This window comes from Cryptotermes secundus, unplaced genomic scaffold (assembly GCF_002891405.2).
Source record: "Cryptotermes secundus unplaced genomic scaffold, Csec_1.0 scaffold5, whole genome shotgun sequence".
Classification (NCBI taxonomy): Eukaryota; Metazoa; Arthropoda; class Insecta; order Blattodea; family Kalotermitidae; genus Cryptotermes; species Cryptotermes secundus.
In genome coordinates, this window is record NW_019724742.1 from 3565606 (window position 1) to 3578589 (window position 12984).

The following is a 12984-nucleotide window of genomic DNA, read 5'->3' on the forward strand; positions in this document are numbered from 1 at the left end:
GTTTAAAGCTGAGCACTCATCTTCGTCTAGTGCCGAGGTAAAAAATTGTGGAGCTGTACCTCCACTCCCCCATACGAGTATGTTTTCATGGCATAATGCTTAACTACTCGTAATTAAGCACAGGGACAACTTTAACCTTACCTGACTTCTCTCCGGTGCTGTGCAGGCGGTAGCGATAGCACTGGCAGGACCCCTCCAGAGTTCACCGTTCAGGAAGCTGGTTGGTCCTCTTTGTGCAAATTCTTGACCCAGAACGCCGGCGTTTAGCCGTGTCACACGGTTCCCATTTCCTATATAAGGCACTTCTGCTGTTGCGTAGCACAACCAAGACTTCTCGTGTCTCTACGTTTATTGATATATAAAAGTTATCACACCTGGCCACAGTGGACGAACGTTCAGCGCAGCTGCTTAGAATTTGCTCCGGAAGCCAGCATCATAACCGAAGTTCCTCGCCACTTTCCATAGGCCACCGAGACATTTTACTCTTACCAAGTCTACAGAGCACACCCCTTCGCAAGTTCGTCGGTTCAAGGATGTCCCATCCCAGTCGTTTACGAAATCCAAATATTCAAAAGGACCCTCTACTGGGACTGGTCCTGTGGCTGTTGAATCCAGTTCACACTCGTGTGCACTCCTCCTTTATGATACATTTCAATCCAGGCTTTAATAGACATTAGTAACATTAATCATCCTGGTGGTAAAGGGCGTCCAGCCAGCGCGTAGGGCTGACAACCTCACCGCCATCTGTGATCCTGTTGTCTAAAAAATGTGGGAGCCTCGACGTCTCACAACCCTATGGGCCCCCACGGTCTGTTACAGGGATAGCTTTACTCTACCTTTCGTCTGTGCCAGGTGCTCGCTTCAGTTTTTGCCACAAAATGTTTCTGCATGTAATATATCTCGTTCCTGCTACAGATATCGCTCGTTTGGTTACAGTGGTGATAGATGGTTAAGAATAAGCTGTGAAGGTTCTCACTGTGTAATTTTCTCCAGCCTCCTGTTTCTTCACGTCTCTAAGGTCGAAGTGTCCTCAGCGCCTGATATCCATCACATGAGAGACTGTCCCTTTTTACGAGCCCGCTCCTGGCGATGCGTGGTTCTGAGTCCGAGACTGCGTTCCATGCCCATGTGCAAACAATCTCCATCTTTTTATTGTTTTCAGTTGCGTGAAGCACGTAACTTAGGGTATAACACTGAATTGGGAATGAAGCGGTCGTGGCTTATTGTAGGGTGTTATTCCGATATTCGCCTGCAGGAAATTAACAAAATCAAAAAATATAACAACCGAACTCCGGACAGAGAATCAAAGCCATAATCAGACACGAAGCGCGTACTAATCAACTGCACGGCGGTCGCTGTTAATTTGTTGTTTTGAAAATACAATTTCTTAGGTCTGAATTTCAGAGGAAAAAAAAATAAATCGAATAGGCACTTCATAACTGGGCAGTAAGACCCACTTAAATCAGGAACAGTGCTTGTTTGTAAACGGTTATCTTCTGTGATATGGCACCGTACAGTCTGGCGTAAGTCATTGGAAGCTTCAAAAGTGTTGCATATTTCATGCTGGCTGCTTGCTCGGCTTACTCAACCCTGAAGATTGGGGCGAAATGGCGCTCCTTAACGTCGATTGAGTTTCACCGGACTACACGGCGTCATATTGTAGAAGATTAAACTCTTCACAGCCACCGGCTGAGAACTCAAATTATTTATAATTATTTTACATTAACTATTCCATAATAATTTATTTGCATCATATTGCCCTTTTCCCAGATGATGTATCAGTGGCTGATCCTGTATTGTTTCTTTGCAACCTTGGATGTGTAGACAACACAACTGACACGCCGACTTGCATGTTTCCTGTAGGTGACAGAAGTGTCTCAGCGTAACTCCGGTGGAAGTGGCCAGGCGAATGGCACATCGAGTTCTCCCAGCTCTGGGGTCAGCAGTCAGGTGACATCCAGTAACGGCTCCACTGCTGCCGCTGTAAGCGTCAAGGCGGCTTTAGCTGCCATCCAGGCGGGACAGCTGTCCTTGAATCAGGTAGCTTTACAGTCAACTTTGACATCAGTTGTAATTTTTAGGATGACTCGGTCACTCTGGCTAACCAAGATTGGATACCATTGTCTCCAGGCTTGGCGTGCCCAGTCACCTGGAGCTCTTTTTCTCTCAGTAATACAGCTGGAGCGTGAAGCTGATAACTCATCTCGGTTCAGTGCTGTGCCACCATTGCATGAAGGTTTATCTCTACTCTGCTTATCTCCATTGCATACAGATAAATTTGTGTACCTGTAGATATCGGAAGAAAATCAGTGAGGTTTGAATATAATTATTTCTTATAAACATTTTTCTATACTTCCCTTTTGTGGCTAATTCTTCACTGCCTATGCACAGATAGTTTAGTCAACAAAGAAGCAGGAGTTAAGATTAGCTTCTTATATACAGTAGAACTTGGTTATAACGTCATCAAAGGGACCTAAAAATAGTGTCGTTATAAACGAATGTCGTTGTAACCGAAATGGGCACTTCCACAGTAGCCTTATGTTAGTCACGTAAAAATCTACCAAAAACCGAGTTGCATTTTTAGTGAAATACGTAGTTAAGTACAGACTAACGTAACATTAACGTGGAATTGCCATAATGTGTAATATCAAAGACATATTACAGCGCTTTTCACTGACAATACACACAGCACTAATACTGTATATTAAAGGTAGGCCCACTCACCAAATTACAGTAGATTACATCAATTGTTGTGCCTTACTGTACCTAGATACGAGTACAGTAATCAGTTATCTTCATCTGTTTCCTGTTACTTGCCCAATACACACTTTCTAAATTACGTTCAATGTCCATATCAGAGAAATTCAGGAATGAAAATGACGTTACATACGAGGTTGATGCATTTGTGCATGTTGTACTAAGCAAGGTATAAAAACAGTTGCTTTATGAGGAATTGAATATTTAACGCAATAGACAAGGTGTCGCAGAAAGCGATGTTGCTATAACCAAGTTTTACTGTACTTGGTAAAGTATCTGCACAATACCCCATGACATGAAGTTGATACCAATATTCGGGGGAGATCATTACAGACTGAGGATGCTTGCGCATCCTCAGTAATGAAGGAGATGTGGAGGGCTGAAATTGTTGACAGAACAGTGGAAGTAAGTTTGCTTTTTAAAATTTTGATTGCAGCTGTTTTGGAATGGTTGTTCCTTAATGAATCCTAAAAGAATAAAGTTGGAGGAATTAGTATCCAGGCTGCTGGATGGCCAGCTCTGGCCTTATGCATGGAGACATCATACTGGTCAGAAACTTCACACAAACCAAATGTATCGTTGAGGAGGTCCAACATACTTTCCTGATGTACTGTGCGCCCATTCTATACATTCACAGACTGTATATGTAGTAAGAGAGCTGTCCTGGGATATAATGCTGTGTAGTCCACTGAAAGACAACTGACATTTTGGAGGAACATGTTGCTATCATCTTCAGTGTCAAGAAATAAGGCAAGCAATAAGCCAGCATGAAAGAGGCAGCAAGCAGAGCTGTAGTTTCTTTCTTGGCTTGTTCTTCAACCCTAAAAACAAAGCGACATGTTCCTCCAAAATCTCAGTTGTTACATCCCAGAAGATATAACTATAATTTTCCCTGCAGTTCTGTATGGGTGTGAAACTTGGTCTTTGACATTAAGGGAGGAACATAGACAGGGTGTTTGAGAACATGATACTGAGGAGAGTTTGAACTGAAGAGGGATGAAGTGACAGGAGGTTGTAGAAAACTGTAAAATGAGGACCTTCATAACTTGTACTCTTCACCAAATATAATTAGAATGATCAAGTCAAAAAGGATAAGGTAGACAGGGCAGGTAGCACGAATGGGGGAGAAGAGGAATGCATATAGGATGTTCGTGGGAAAGCCAGAAGGAAAATGACCACTAGGAAGATCAAGATATATGTAGATGGATAATATTAAAATTGAACTTAAGATAGATAGGATGAGGTGGTATGGGCTGGATTGACCTGGCTCAGGATAGTGACCAGTGGAGGGCTCTTGTGAATATGGTAATGAACCTACGGGTTCTATAAAATCCTGGAAGTTCTGGAATGCTCAGAAGTGCTCAGTTCCATCGTAGTTAGTTATAGTGGCATGAAACAGAAGCCTAATATAGAGCATGCTCTTATGTGTATGCTACAGCTGATGAGCCTGGGGGCTCAGGGTCAGCAGCTGTTCCTGCAGAACCAGCTCACTGCAGCTGCAGTTGGGCAGATCCCTTCATTAACATCACCACTCCCTAATCTGGCTGCTCTTGGGCCTCAAGAACTGCAGACACTGCAACAGACACTGCAACAGCATCAGCAGTCTCTACAGCAGCAGCTCCAGCAGTACGTCTTGTTCCAGCCTGGAACTGGAGCTCAGCTCCCAGCACAAGCCCAGTTCTTCCTTCAGAACCAGGTGAGCCCAGAGGTTACACTCCTTGGAGGACCTAGAGTGCTTATATGAATACCATGACCATGTTGGATGTGGTAAACTTCTAGTTATCTAGTATCCAAGCACGTGAAATTCTTATCATTCAACTGCCAAAAATGTAAAAGAAAATTTACCACTTCCATGTAGTTATTCAGATACATGTTGTAAGATACATATGTTCACCTGCCACACAGTAGTTCTTTCAGCTACCATCAGCAATGCTAGATAGCATCCTTGCTCACGAGGGTGCCATTACAGTAGAGCCCATTTATAAAGCATTCTAGTTTCTGTTGAGTAAATCCAACATATGTATTTTTGGGACCAGAACTTGGCCCAGGAATTTCGGATCTGTAGTGACTATTAAACAACTGAATAAAGATTAATATATGATGTGTAATATGTCAGAGGGATGTGAAATCTATTGAACCAGCTGAGGTCAGACCGCAATTGGCAATATTTTATATTTAGAGTGATGGGTGAACAGCAGGCGATAATTTCTTAACAACACTAAATTCCGACTCTGTACTTACAAGCTTAGTCAGGCACTGCATAAAACTAGTAACCAAATGACTATACAAGCTAACATAGCTCTTATGTACAGCTTTGTACTTTATTACTACTTAAAACTTCAGATCTGCTTCTTCTTACGTTCTGTCCTGGCACATCTTCTGCATATAAAAGTGTTGATGTTGGTGGCTGGTTGCAGGGGCTGCTACAGCAGAGCTTTGCTCATCAAAACCTCCCACAGCGAGGTGTTCCTGTAGTGTCCCAAGCAGCACAGGTAACCAGCATATGGATGCTTGCTTATCTGTGTTTCTCCAGATTGCATACCGGATGATTCTTTCTTTGTTGGCATGCAAGTTTCCCTTACATTCTAGCACTGTATAGTCCTGCAAATATTAGTAGTTACTCCATGAAAATATTCGTAATGACTGAGCTTCCTTAGTGAGCACTGGATTGTTCTTCATTAAAACTACTTCCACAACATATTTTAATTCCTAGATATTCATCTTCAGGTGGGTCGTGATGTACTAATTTCCACAAGATATCCTACAAAAATAAAACCTATAATATGTATAACTATAATACGCGGTGCTAATTGCCAATTAAAGTATTGGTCACTAATTACAACCAGTGGGCATGGTTGTATTTTAACAATGAAATACCACATTTCTCTAACCAATAAAGCAGCACCATTTCAGTTGTAGCTGTGTAGTTCCCTTACAATATTGCAGCTACATGATTTTCTAGTTCCAGTTTTAGGGTATTGTTATACTAGTATTTGTTTTATAATTAATTTACAATGGCAGACTAAGAAGCGGAGAAGTAAATATCATGCAGAAAATTTGTTCAAGAAGCTCCCAGAATTCATCAGTAACTTAATATCACACTTAAAGCTTAAAAGTAAAAGTAAAGCAATCCCTGTAACAGGCCGTGGAGGCCTATAGGGTTCTGGGATGTTGAGGCCTCCACATTTCCTACACAATCGGCTCACAGATGGCTGCAAGTTTGTCAGCTCTATGTGCTAGTCATCCTTTACCCCCAGTAATATTCCCGGTACTCATTTCTGTTAGAGGCTGAGTCAACCCCAGAGGCATAGTGTGGCTGGAAGGATTAGGTAAGTTGAAAAAAAAATCCAGTGTGCTCATCAGGATATGAACCCGCAACCTTCCGACTTGTAGCATAGTGCCTCAACCAACTACACTACTGTGTGCCCCCTCACACTTATAGCTCAGTTACATTTAACCATTCCAAAATTATTTCCTTCAGCTGCAATGCACTGCCTCCCTTTGTCTTTAAACTTTTGGAAGGACGGTTTGTAGGGTGCCTGTCAGGAACCTCCACAGTGATAACTCTCATTTTGTTCCATTGACATACCCATAAACCAAAATCTCATTTTTGGTCACGATGTTTTTTAAAAAAATAGTCATAATTATTTGCCCATTGCAGGAGATAGATAGAATTATGTGATCTTAATCGAGGACCTTGACACAACATTCACTGACAACCACATCTTCCATTAAAATCATGTGATATGAGTCAATGAATGTGTGTGTCTTCTTCTTCTTCTTCCCCCAATGCTGTTGGTCAGAAGTTTTCACAGGCATCTTTTGCCGTAACAATAAAAGAATCTTTTCTTGCAGTTGAAGGTCAGCCTTTCCTCTCATCACCATTTGTCAACTTTCTTCCATTTTGAAAATATTTGTGTCTTGCATAGATCATTGTCTTACTTAAAGAATCATTACTCTAATCTTCACACTGTATTCTGCAGGTTTCTGCAGCTGTTCTACCCAGTTTGACACAAAAATTCACACAAGCTGTTCACTCCATTAGGGACACCATATTATAATGTAACAAAACTGAATGTGCATAATAATACAAATGATTATAACACTGCAAAACATCAACCTGGATGTTTGGTACAAATTTATATGTGTAGGTTATAGTCGCAAATATCAGCCATTCCTAGTGCATCCACATGGGCATGACTGGTGGCACATCACATGGTCACTTCAGGAACAACATCAACAAAGGAGAGATATGATTTCATAGTTTACAGTTACTTCAACCCAGAAACAGATGCTTGGTAGTCATTATGTTATGTTGCTGAAGTGTGACAGCGCACTGCAGAAGCTGTTTATTCTAATTTTTATGTTTTTGGACAGCAGACGAGAAGACAAAAGGTTCTGGACTGTATGATAGCAATCATTACCCGAGTTCAGTCTCCTCTTAATTTCCTCCTGAATCAGGTTTCGATCTGTTATTTGTTCCCAAATACCTAAACTGTGCCACATTTTCAAAACATCTGTTTCCTATCTTTATATCATGATTTTGCCCTGCATTTTGGTGACGAGACAGCAACATGCAAGGAGCCTGCAAGAAGAAAATTTGCAGTTGTGATGGCAGAGTATGAAAAGATACCAAAACAGCTTCAACATATTATTTAGATGATAGACCACTGTAGGTCACGGTGCAAGGGCCAAGAAATCCCACCCCTTATACCGTCATTCATAGATAACACAAGATTATACATTAGACATAGGCTGCAAAAACCTGAGATGTCAAAATTAAAACAAATTAGCAGAAAAGCAATACATCTTGGGTTGTATGGCATTTTGACTACTAGTGAGAGAGCAATGAAAATTTGCAAGCATATGTAGTATACACACACACACACACCCATAGGATGGTTTGAATTGCCTCTTTTTATGTGTAGCGAACTGAAGAATATGTTTCCTTGCTCCCTGTTCCCACACAGGCTCTACTGAAGATCATGAGCACACTTGCTTTACGTTAAAGCAGAGGTTCATGTACAAAAACAAGTACTGTCTTGAGTTACTGGAGATGTCCCGTCACTGTTCCATGAAATCCCCACAGTGACCTCTGCATTTTTGCCAGCACTGCACTAGCTTCAAATTCAGCTGTATGTTAGAAGTGTGTCTGAGTATTTTGCAACTATGTATGCATGGCTTGCTAGATTGCCACATTTTTTTGTAGTGCTGGCCCTCTAGTGATAAAGATCCTAACAGGTGGTTAGTGAACGGGTGAAGTCCTCACTGTAGGGAGGATTCGGGAGTATTTCCAACAGGACTTCTCAATTTTTCCCCAGTGTCAGGTTTTCAGTGTGAGGGCATGCACATCATGCCAAAGACTGGTGTGTCTCTTCATCAGGTTCTTTTCATGATGTGCACATAGAGTTTCTGGAGCACTTGGACATAGTTAGCTGCTCTGACAATTTAATTTCTGGGCACAAAATCAGCCAGAATGTGCCCTTCCAAAATTCATCTTGAATTTTAGTATGCATACAGCTGTTCTTGGCATTCTACTCTTTTTTCACTCATTTATGACTGTCAACCACCCTAACAAAACATCTCTGCAATAAACTAATAACCTTAGTGTAATGTACTTGAAAGTTCTCGATTCAGATCTAGAAATGCATGCAGTTCAGTTTCCTTTAGATTTTAATTCTTTTTTTACATTAAAGTTTATACAGTTTTATAGGGAAGGTCGTGGTGTAGTAACCTGAAGTCTTTAAAGTTTAAACAGCCAGAGTGCTATGAATCCATTCTACTATTTACGATGCATAAAGAAACAAATGACACTGTTGCAGGTACAGCAAGCTGTTGCACAAGCAGCTCAACAGTTGCAACAACTTCAGAAACAGCAGCTTCAACAACAGCAACAACAGAACAGCGCTCATCAGAATCACCACAGCAGTCCCTCTAATCATCATTCCCATCATCACTCAGCCCTAACACAGCATCATAACAGTGTGAACCATCACAATCATCAATCACAACTGCCTCCATCAGGCCCACATCATCACATTAAAACTCCTCAGTCACGTATCTTAGAACCATCACCAGAAGAAACCACAGACCTGGAAGAACTAGAACAGTTTGCAAAGACATTCAAGCAGCGTAGGATCAAGCTTGGTTTTACACAAGGTGATGTTGGACTCGCAATGGGGAAACTCTATGGGAATGACTTCTCACAGACCACTATATCGAGGTTTGAAGCTCTGAACCTCTCCTTCAAAAATATGTGTAAGCTAAAGCCTCTTCTTCAGAAGTGGCTTGAAGATGCTGACAACTCACTCAACAATCCAAACTCCTTGACTAATCCTCTAACAACACCTGAAGCCATAGGAAGACGCAGAAAAAAGAGAACTTCAATTGAAACCAGTGTAAGAGTAGCACTGGAGAAGGCATTCCTCCAGAATCCCAAACCTACATCTGAAGAGATTGCATTACTGGCTGAGAGCCTCACCATGGAGAAAGAAGTGGTTCGGGTCTGGTTCTGCAACAGGTGTGTTGATGCGTTTTGGGGTTACCTGGATCTCCTGTTCTGTAGGTTTATATCTGAAAGCAGGCTGAGTTCTAGATCACAAGATATTCTGGTATCCTTTTACCAAGAACATTCTGTGAAGCTGAGAATATTCTTGATACAGTCATCAACATTACATTATCATGTAATACCATTGATATTTAGCCATTGATTCTTTTATTTTCTGGTAAACATATTTCAGCCTTTCATCCTTCATCATAGTTGTATCATGAAGATGGCTAAAAGTACAAAATACTTTGCTAAAAAATAAAAGACACAGTCACTAATTGGTGACAGCATGGCACACCATAGCTTACAATAACACAACATCATGGAAATGTATTTAAGTCAGATGTGTCACAGAGATTCAGAATTAGACAGGTTATCTCAGTCAGCAAAATGACTGGCTAAAGGCTGTATAACTGGGGTTTGAATCCCACCAGGGCTGGGGACATTGTTCCTTGCCTCCTCTCCAGGGACAGAAATGAAGCTACTTACTCACTTTTTGCTGGTGCTCACCTAAGAATGCATGAAGCTTTATATTTATTTCCCCACGCTTCTTACATAGTGTGGTGCTTAAACACAGGGATAATTTTACTTTCTAATGCAGAATGTATCCATAGTCAGTACTAATGACGCATAATTTGGATGCTAGCATTTCAAATCAGAATGTTCTCTATGTTCAGCAACTACAAAGAATATCAAAATGTATTACAACCTACAACCTTCTGGGTAACAATGACATGTAGTTTTGATAATGCCCAGTGTTTGGAGGGACCTCCTTCTTCAGGGTCCAAGAGAAACCAGCAGAAGCAAGCAACAAGATGGAGAAGCAGTATGTGGGGCTGTCTTCAGACTATACAGTTTTAGAACCCAGAAGGCTGTATTGTTAATAGTCACCACCATGAGAACCTCCAGTCCAGCCTACATCAACCAGTGGCTGTGAGATAGATGCATTTTAAAGATCTGCCTTCTACACCAGAATATTTTCTGATGTTCAAAGTGAGGGATCCAGTATTTGTTAGTTATGGATTGCCTTTTATCTAATTATAGCGTAGTGTCATAAGCTGATGGATCTAAGTTTGAACCCCTTTCATGACTTCATTTTGTATGCGTGGTATATGAACACAGATTTCATACCCCACAGAAAACACATTGCATCTCTATGAAGGTCAACCGCTTAATGCTGTGTATGAAAAAAAAGTGCTGCTTATTGTCAGAATCACATGAAACACACAACTACACTCTGTTGGCTGAATGCAGAATTTGAGTGTGTTGAAGCATGTGGTATAAAGGGAAAACTAGTCATTGAAAGATTAATATACAGAATAAGCGGCTGATGCCTATTACCGAATGAACTCCCCACTTCCTACAATACAGTGCGGTTTACTGATTACTTTCTTTGGCTCTTTTGCAGGCGTCAGAAGGAGAAGAGAATCAACCCTCCAAGTGCTGCAATGGGAAGCCCAACCGTCTGTTCAGTGGCTGGTCCAAATCCTTCCAGTATGTTTGCTTCTCTTGCCAACTCTCTGGCAGGAGGATCACTGTCAGCAATAGGAAGTCCAATTTCTTTAGTAACATCATCAGCTCATAGCTTTGTTGGATCTGGAGGACCTCCGAGTGGACCACAGGCACCTGTCCTCAAGACCGAATGACTGTTCCCTTCAGGTCCAAGATGAAGCACATCAGAGTTGCTGCAAGGACTGCCCACAACTGAACATTCTACTTATGTATGTTGGAGTGCAGAATTATATCAAACTCTCATACCTCGCTCCCGTATCCATTCCCAACAAACATTAGAACATTTCATGAAATGAGGGTGAGATTATATCCATGATTGATAGTTGTATCGATGATGAGAATATAGGAAATATTGACAGAGTAATTCCTTTACTTATAATGTTTACACAAAACATATACTTTTTGTGGTTAATGAACTTGTTCATTTTTAAATATTAATGGAATTTTTAGAAATGTGATCATTCGCTTTCATCATCATCATTTTTAAAGTGGAGCTGAATTCCACCCAAACATACCCTCAGTATCTGTGAAATGTTCACCATTATTAATAATTTAATAACCTCACATTACTTGCCCAGCAAGTATAGAACAGTTAAGATACTGTATTTGCATGAATTAACAACCAAAGAGATGAATGATAATGACAAGAAAAGTGAAGATAAACACGATCAGTGAAAACAGTGCAATTTATCCGGGCCATGGCTTCTTCATGAACATACCATAAAATAACCAAAAATTTATAAAGAGAATATGAGATTTTGGAACCTCTCAGCAACAAATTAATGTATTTACTCATGTAGTTGTCTCTTTTCTTTGCCCAGTCTTTTACTTTAAAACAAGGTTGACACAGTTGCATGTCTTGCCACATAGTATGAGAACGGCCATATAAAAATTAACGGAGTCCTCAGATAACAGAATTTTAAATATATTTACTAGTTTATTTTTACAGACTGCTGTGTAACTTTTAATTCAGTCTGTACTTTTCATTATCATATTTACTCATTTTGCAACCATCCTTTCACCCACCACAGATGCCATTTTCGGTCCATATAGCCATAGGGTATGTGTATAAGAATCGGAATCATTTTTGTGAATTTGTAAAAGGATAAAGTTGCAAATTCCCCACCCACATTGTCACCAGCAATAAAATGTGGGTGCTAACCTCGTCATAACGCTGAAGACAGACTCAGGGAAATGGAATCATACAACATTCCCCATGAAGAAGAAGTTTACAACCATGCACTCAGTGAAGATGTGTTTCTGACAGCAATTTTGGTTGCACAGTATATTCTCCTCTTTCATTTCCTGGCCCACACTACAATAGAGACTGCACACTACTACTGCACAGCACCTTAGCACGTGATGAATGCCACCCAGAGGAAATGCCGTGGTTTGCTCACAAGCTCATGATTATGTGAAGGAATACTTTTCATTCATTCATTCATCCATCTGTAATCTGTCAAGATGACAGGTCCAGAGTCTTTTCCAAAACAGTTCCTCCACTTGATGCGATCTAGAGCTTTCTCCTTCAAATGAAAATATCCTCTTCTGTCCCCAAGGTCATCCAGCATCTTCTTACATCTTCTTCCTCGTCTTCTGGTCACTTATATCTGCCCCTCTGTCTTTCCTTCAATAACTTATTTTAGAAGGCAGTTACCGCGTAAGATATGACCAATCAATTAGCCTTCCGCTTTCCTATTTCGTGTAGGATATTCCTCTGCTCACTGACTCTAATTAACACTTCTTCATTTCTCACATAATTGGTCCAACTGATCTTCTCCATCCTTCTCCAACACCACATTTTGAAGCTTTCCAGGTGTTTCTGATCTACTGCCCTAAGTGTCCAAGTTTCAGCTCCATACAAAGCGATGCTCCAAATGTAGCATTTCACTAGTTTCTTTCTCAAATTTAAGTCCAATTTTCTGGTAAAAAGATTCTTCTTCTTGCTAAATGCAGCTTTTGCCATGGCAATCCTAGATTTAATTTCACACGTACACCTTCCATCATCTGTTAACAGGCTACCCAAATATTTAAAACATTTCACATCCTCCAGTTGTTTTTGGCCTATCTTTATTGTGACTGGGGTTGGTTGTCTTGAAATTTTCATTACTTTTGTTTTTTCCACATTCATTTCCATGCCATGAATACTTTTATGATTCTAAATTACC

General features: G+C 40.7%; 1 protein-coding gene across 1 annotated transcript in view; it reads left to right on the forward strand.

Annotated features, from left to right (window-relative positions):
* Positions 1–12297, forward strand: part of LOC111862734 (POU domain, class 2, transcription factor 2) — a 201733-nt gene extending 189436 nt beyond the window's left edge. Inside the window, exons 6-9 of the mRNA XM_023848368.2 lie at positions 1864–2040; positions 4196–4453; positions 8580–9277; positions 10713–12297. Coding sequence (XP_023704136.2) covers positions 1864–2040; positions 4196–4453; positions 8580–9277; positions 10713–10950 — 1371 coding nt within the window. The 3' untranslated portion in view covers positions 10951–12297. The remainder of the gene's footprint in view (positions 1–1863; positions 2041–4195; positions 4454–8579; positions 9278–10712) is intronic.
* The last annotated feature ends 687 nt before the right edge of the window (positions 12298–12984 follow it).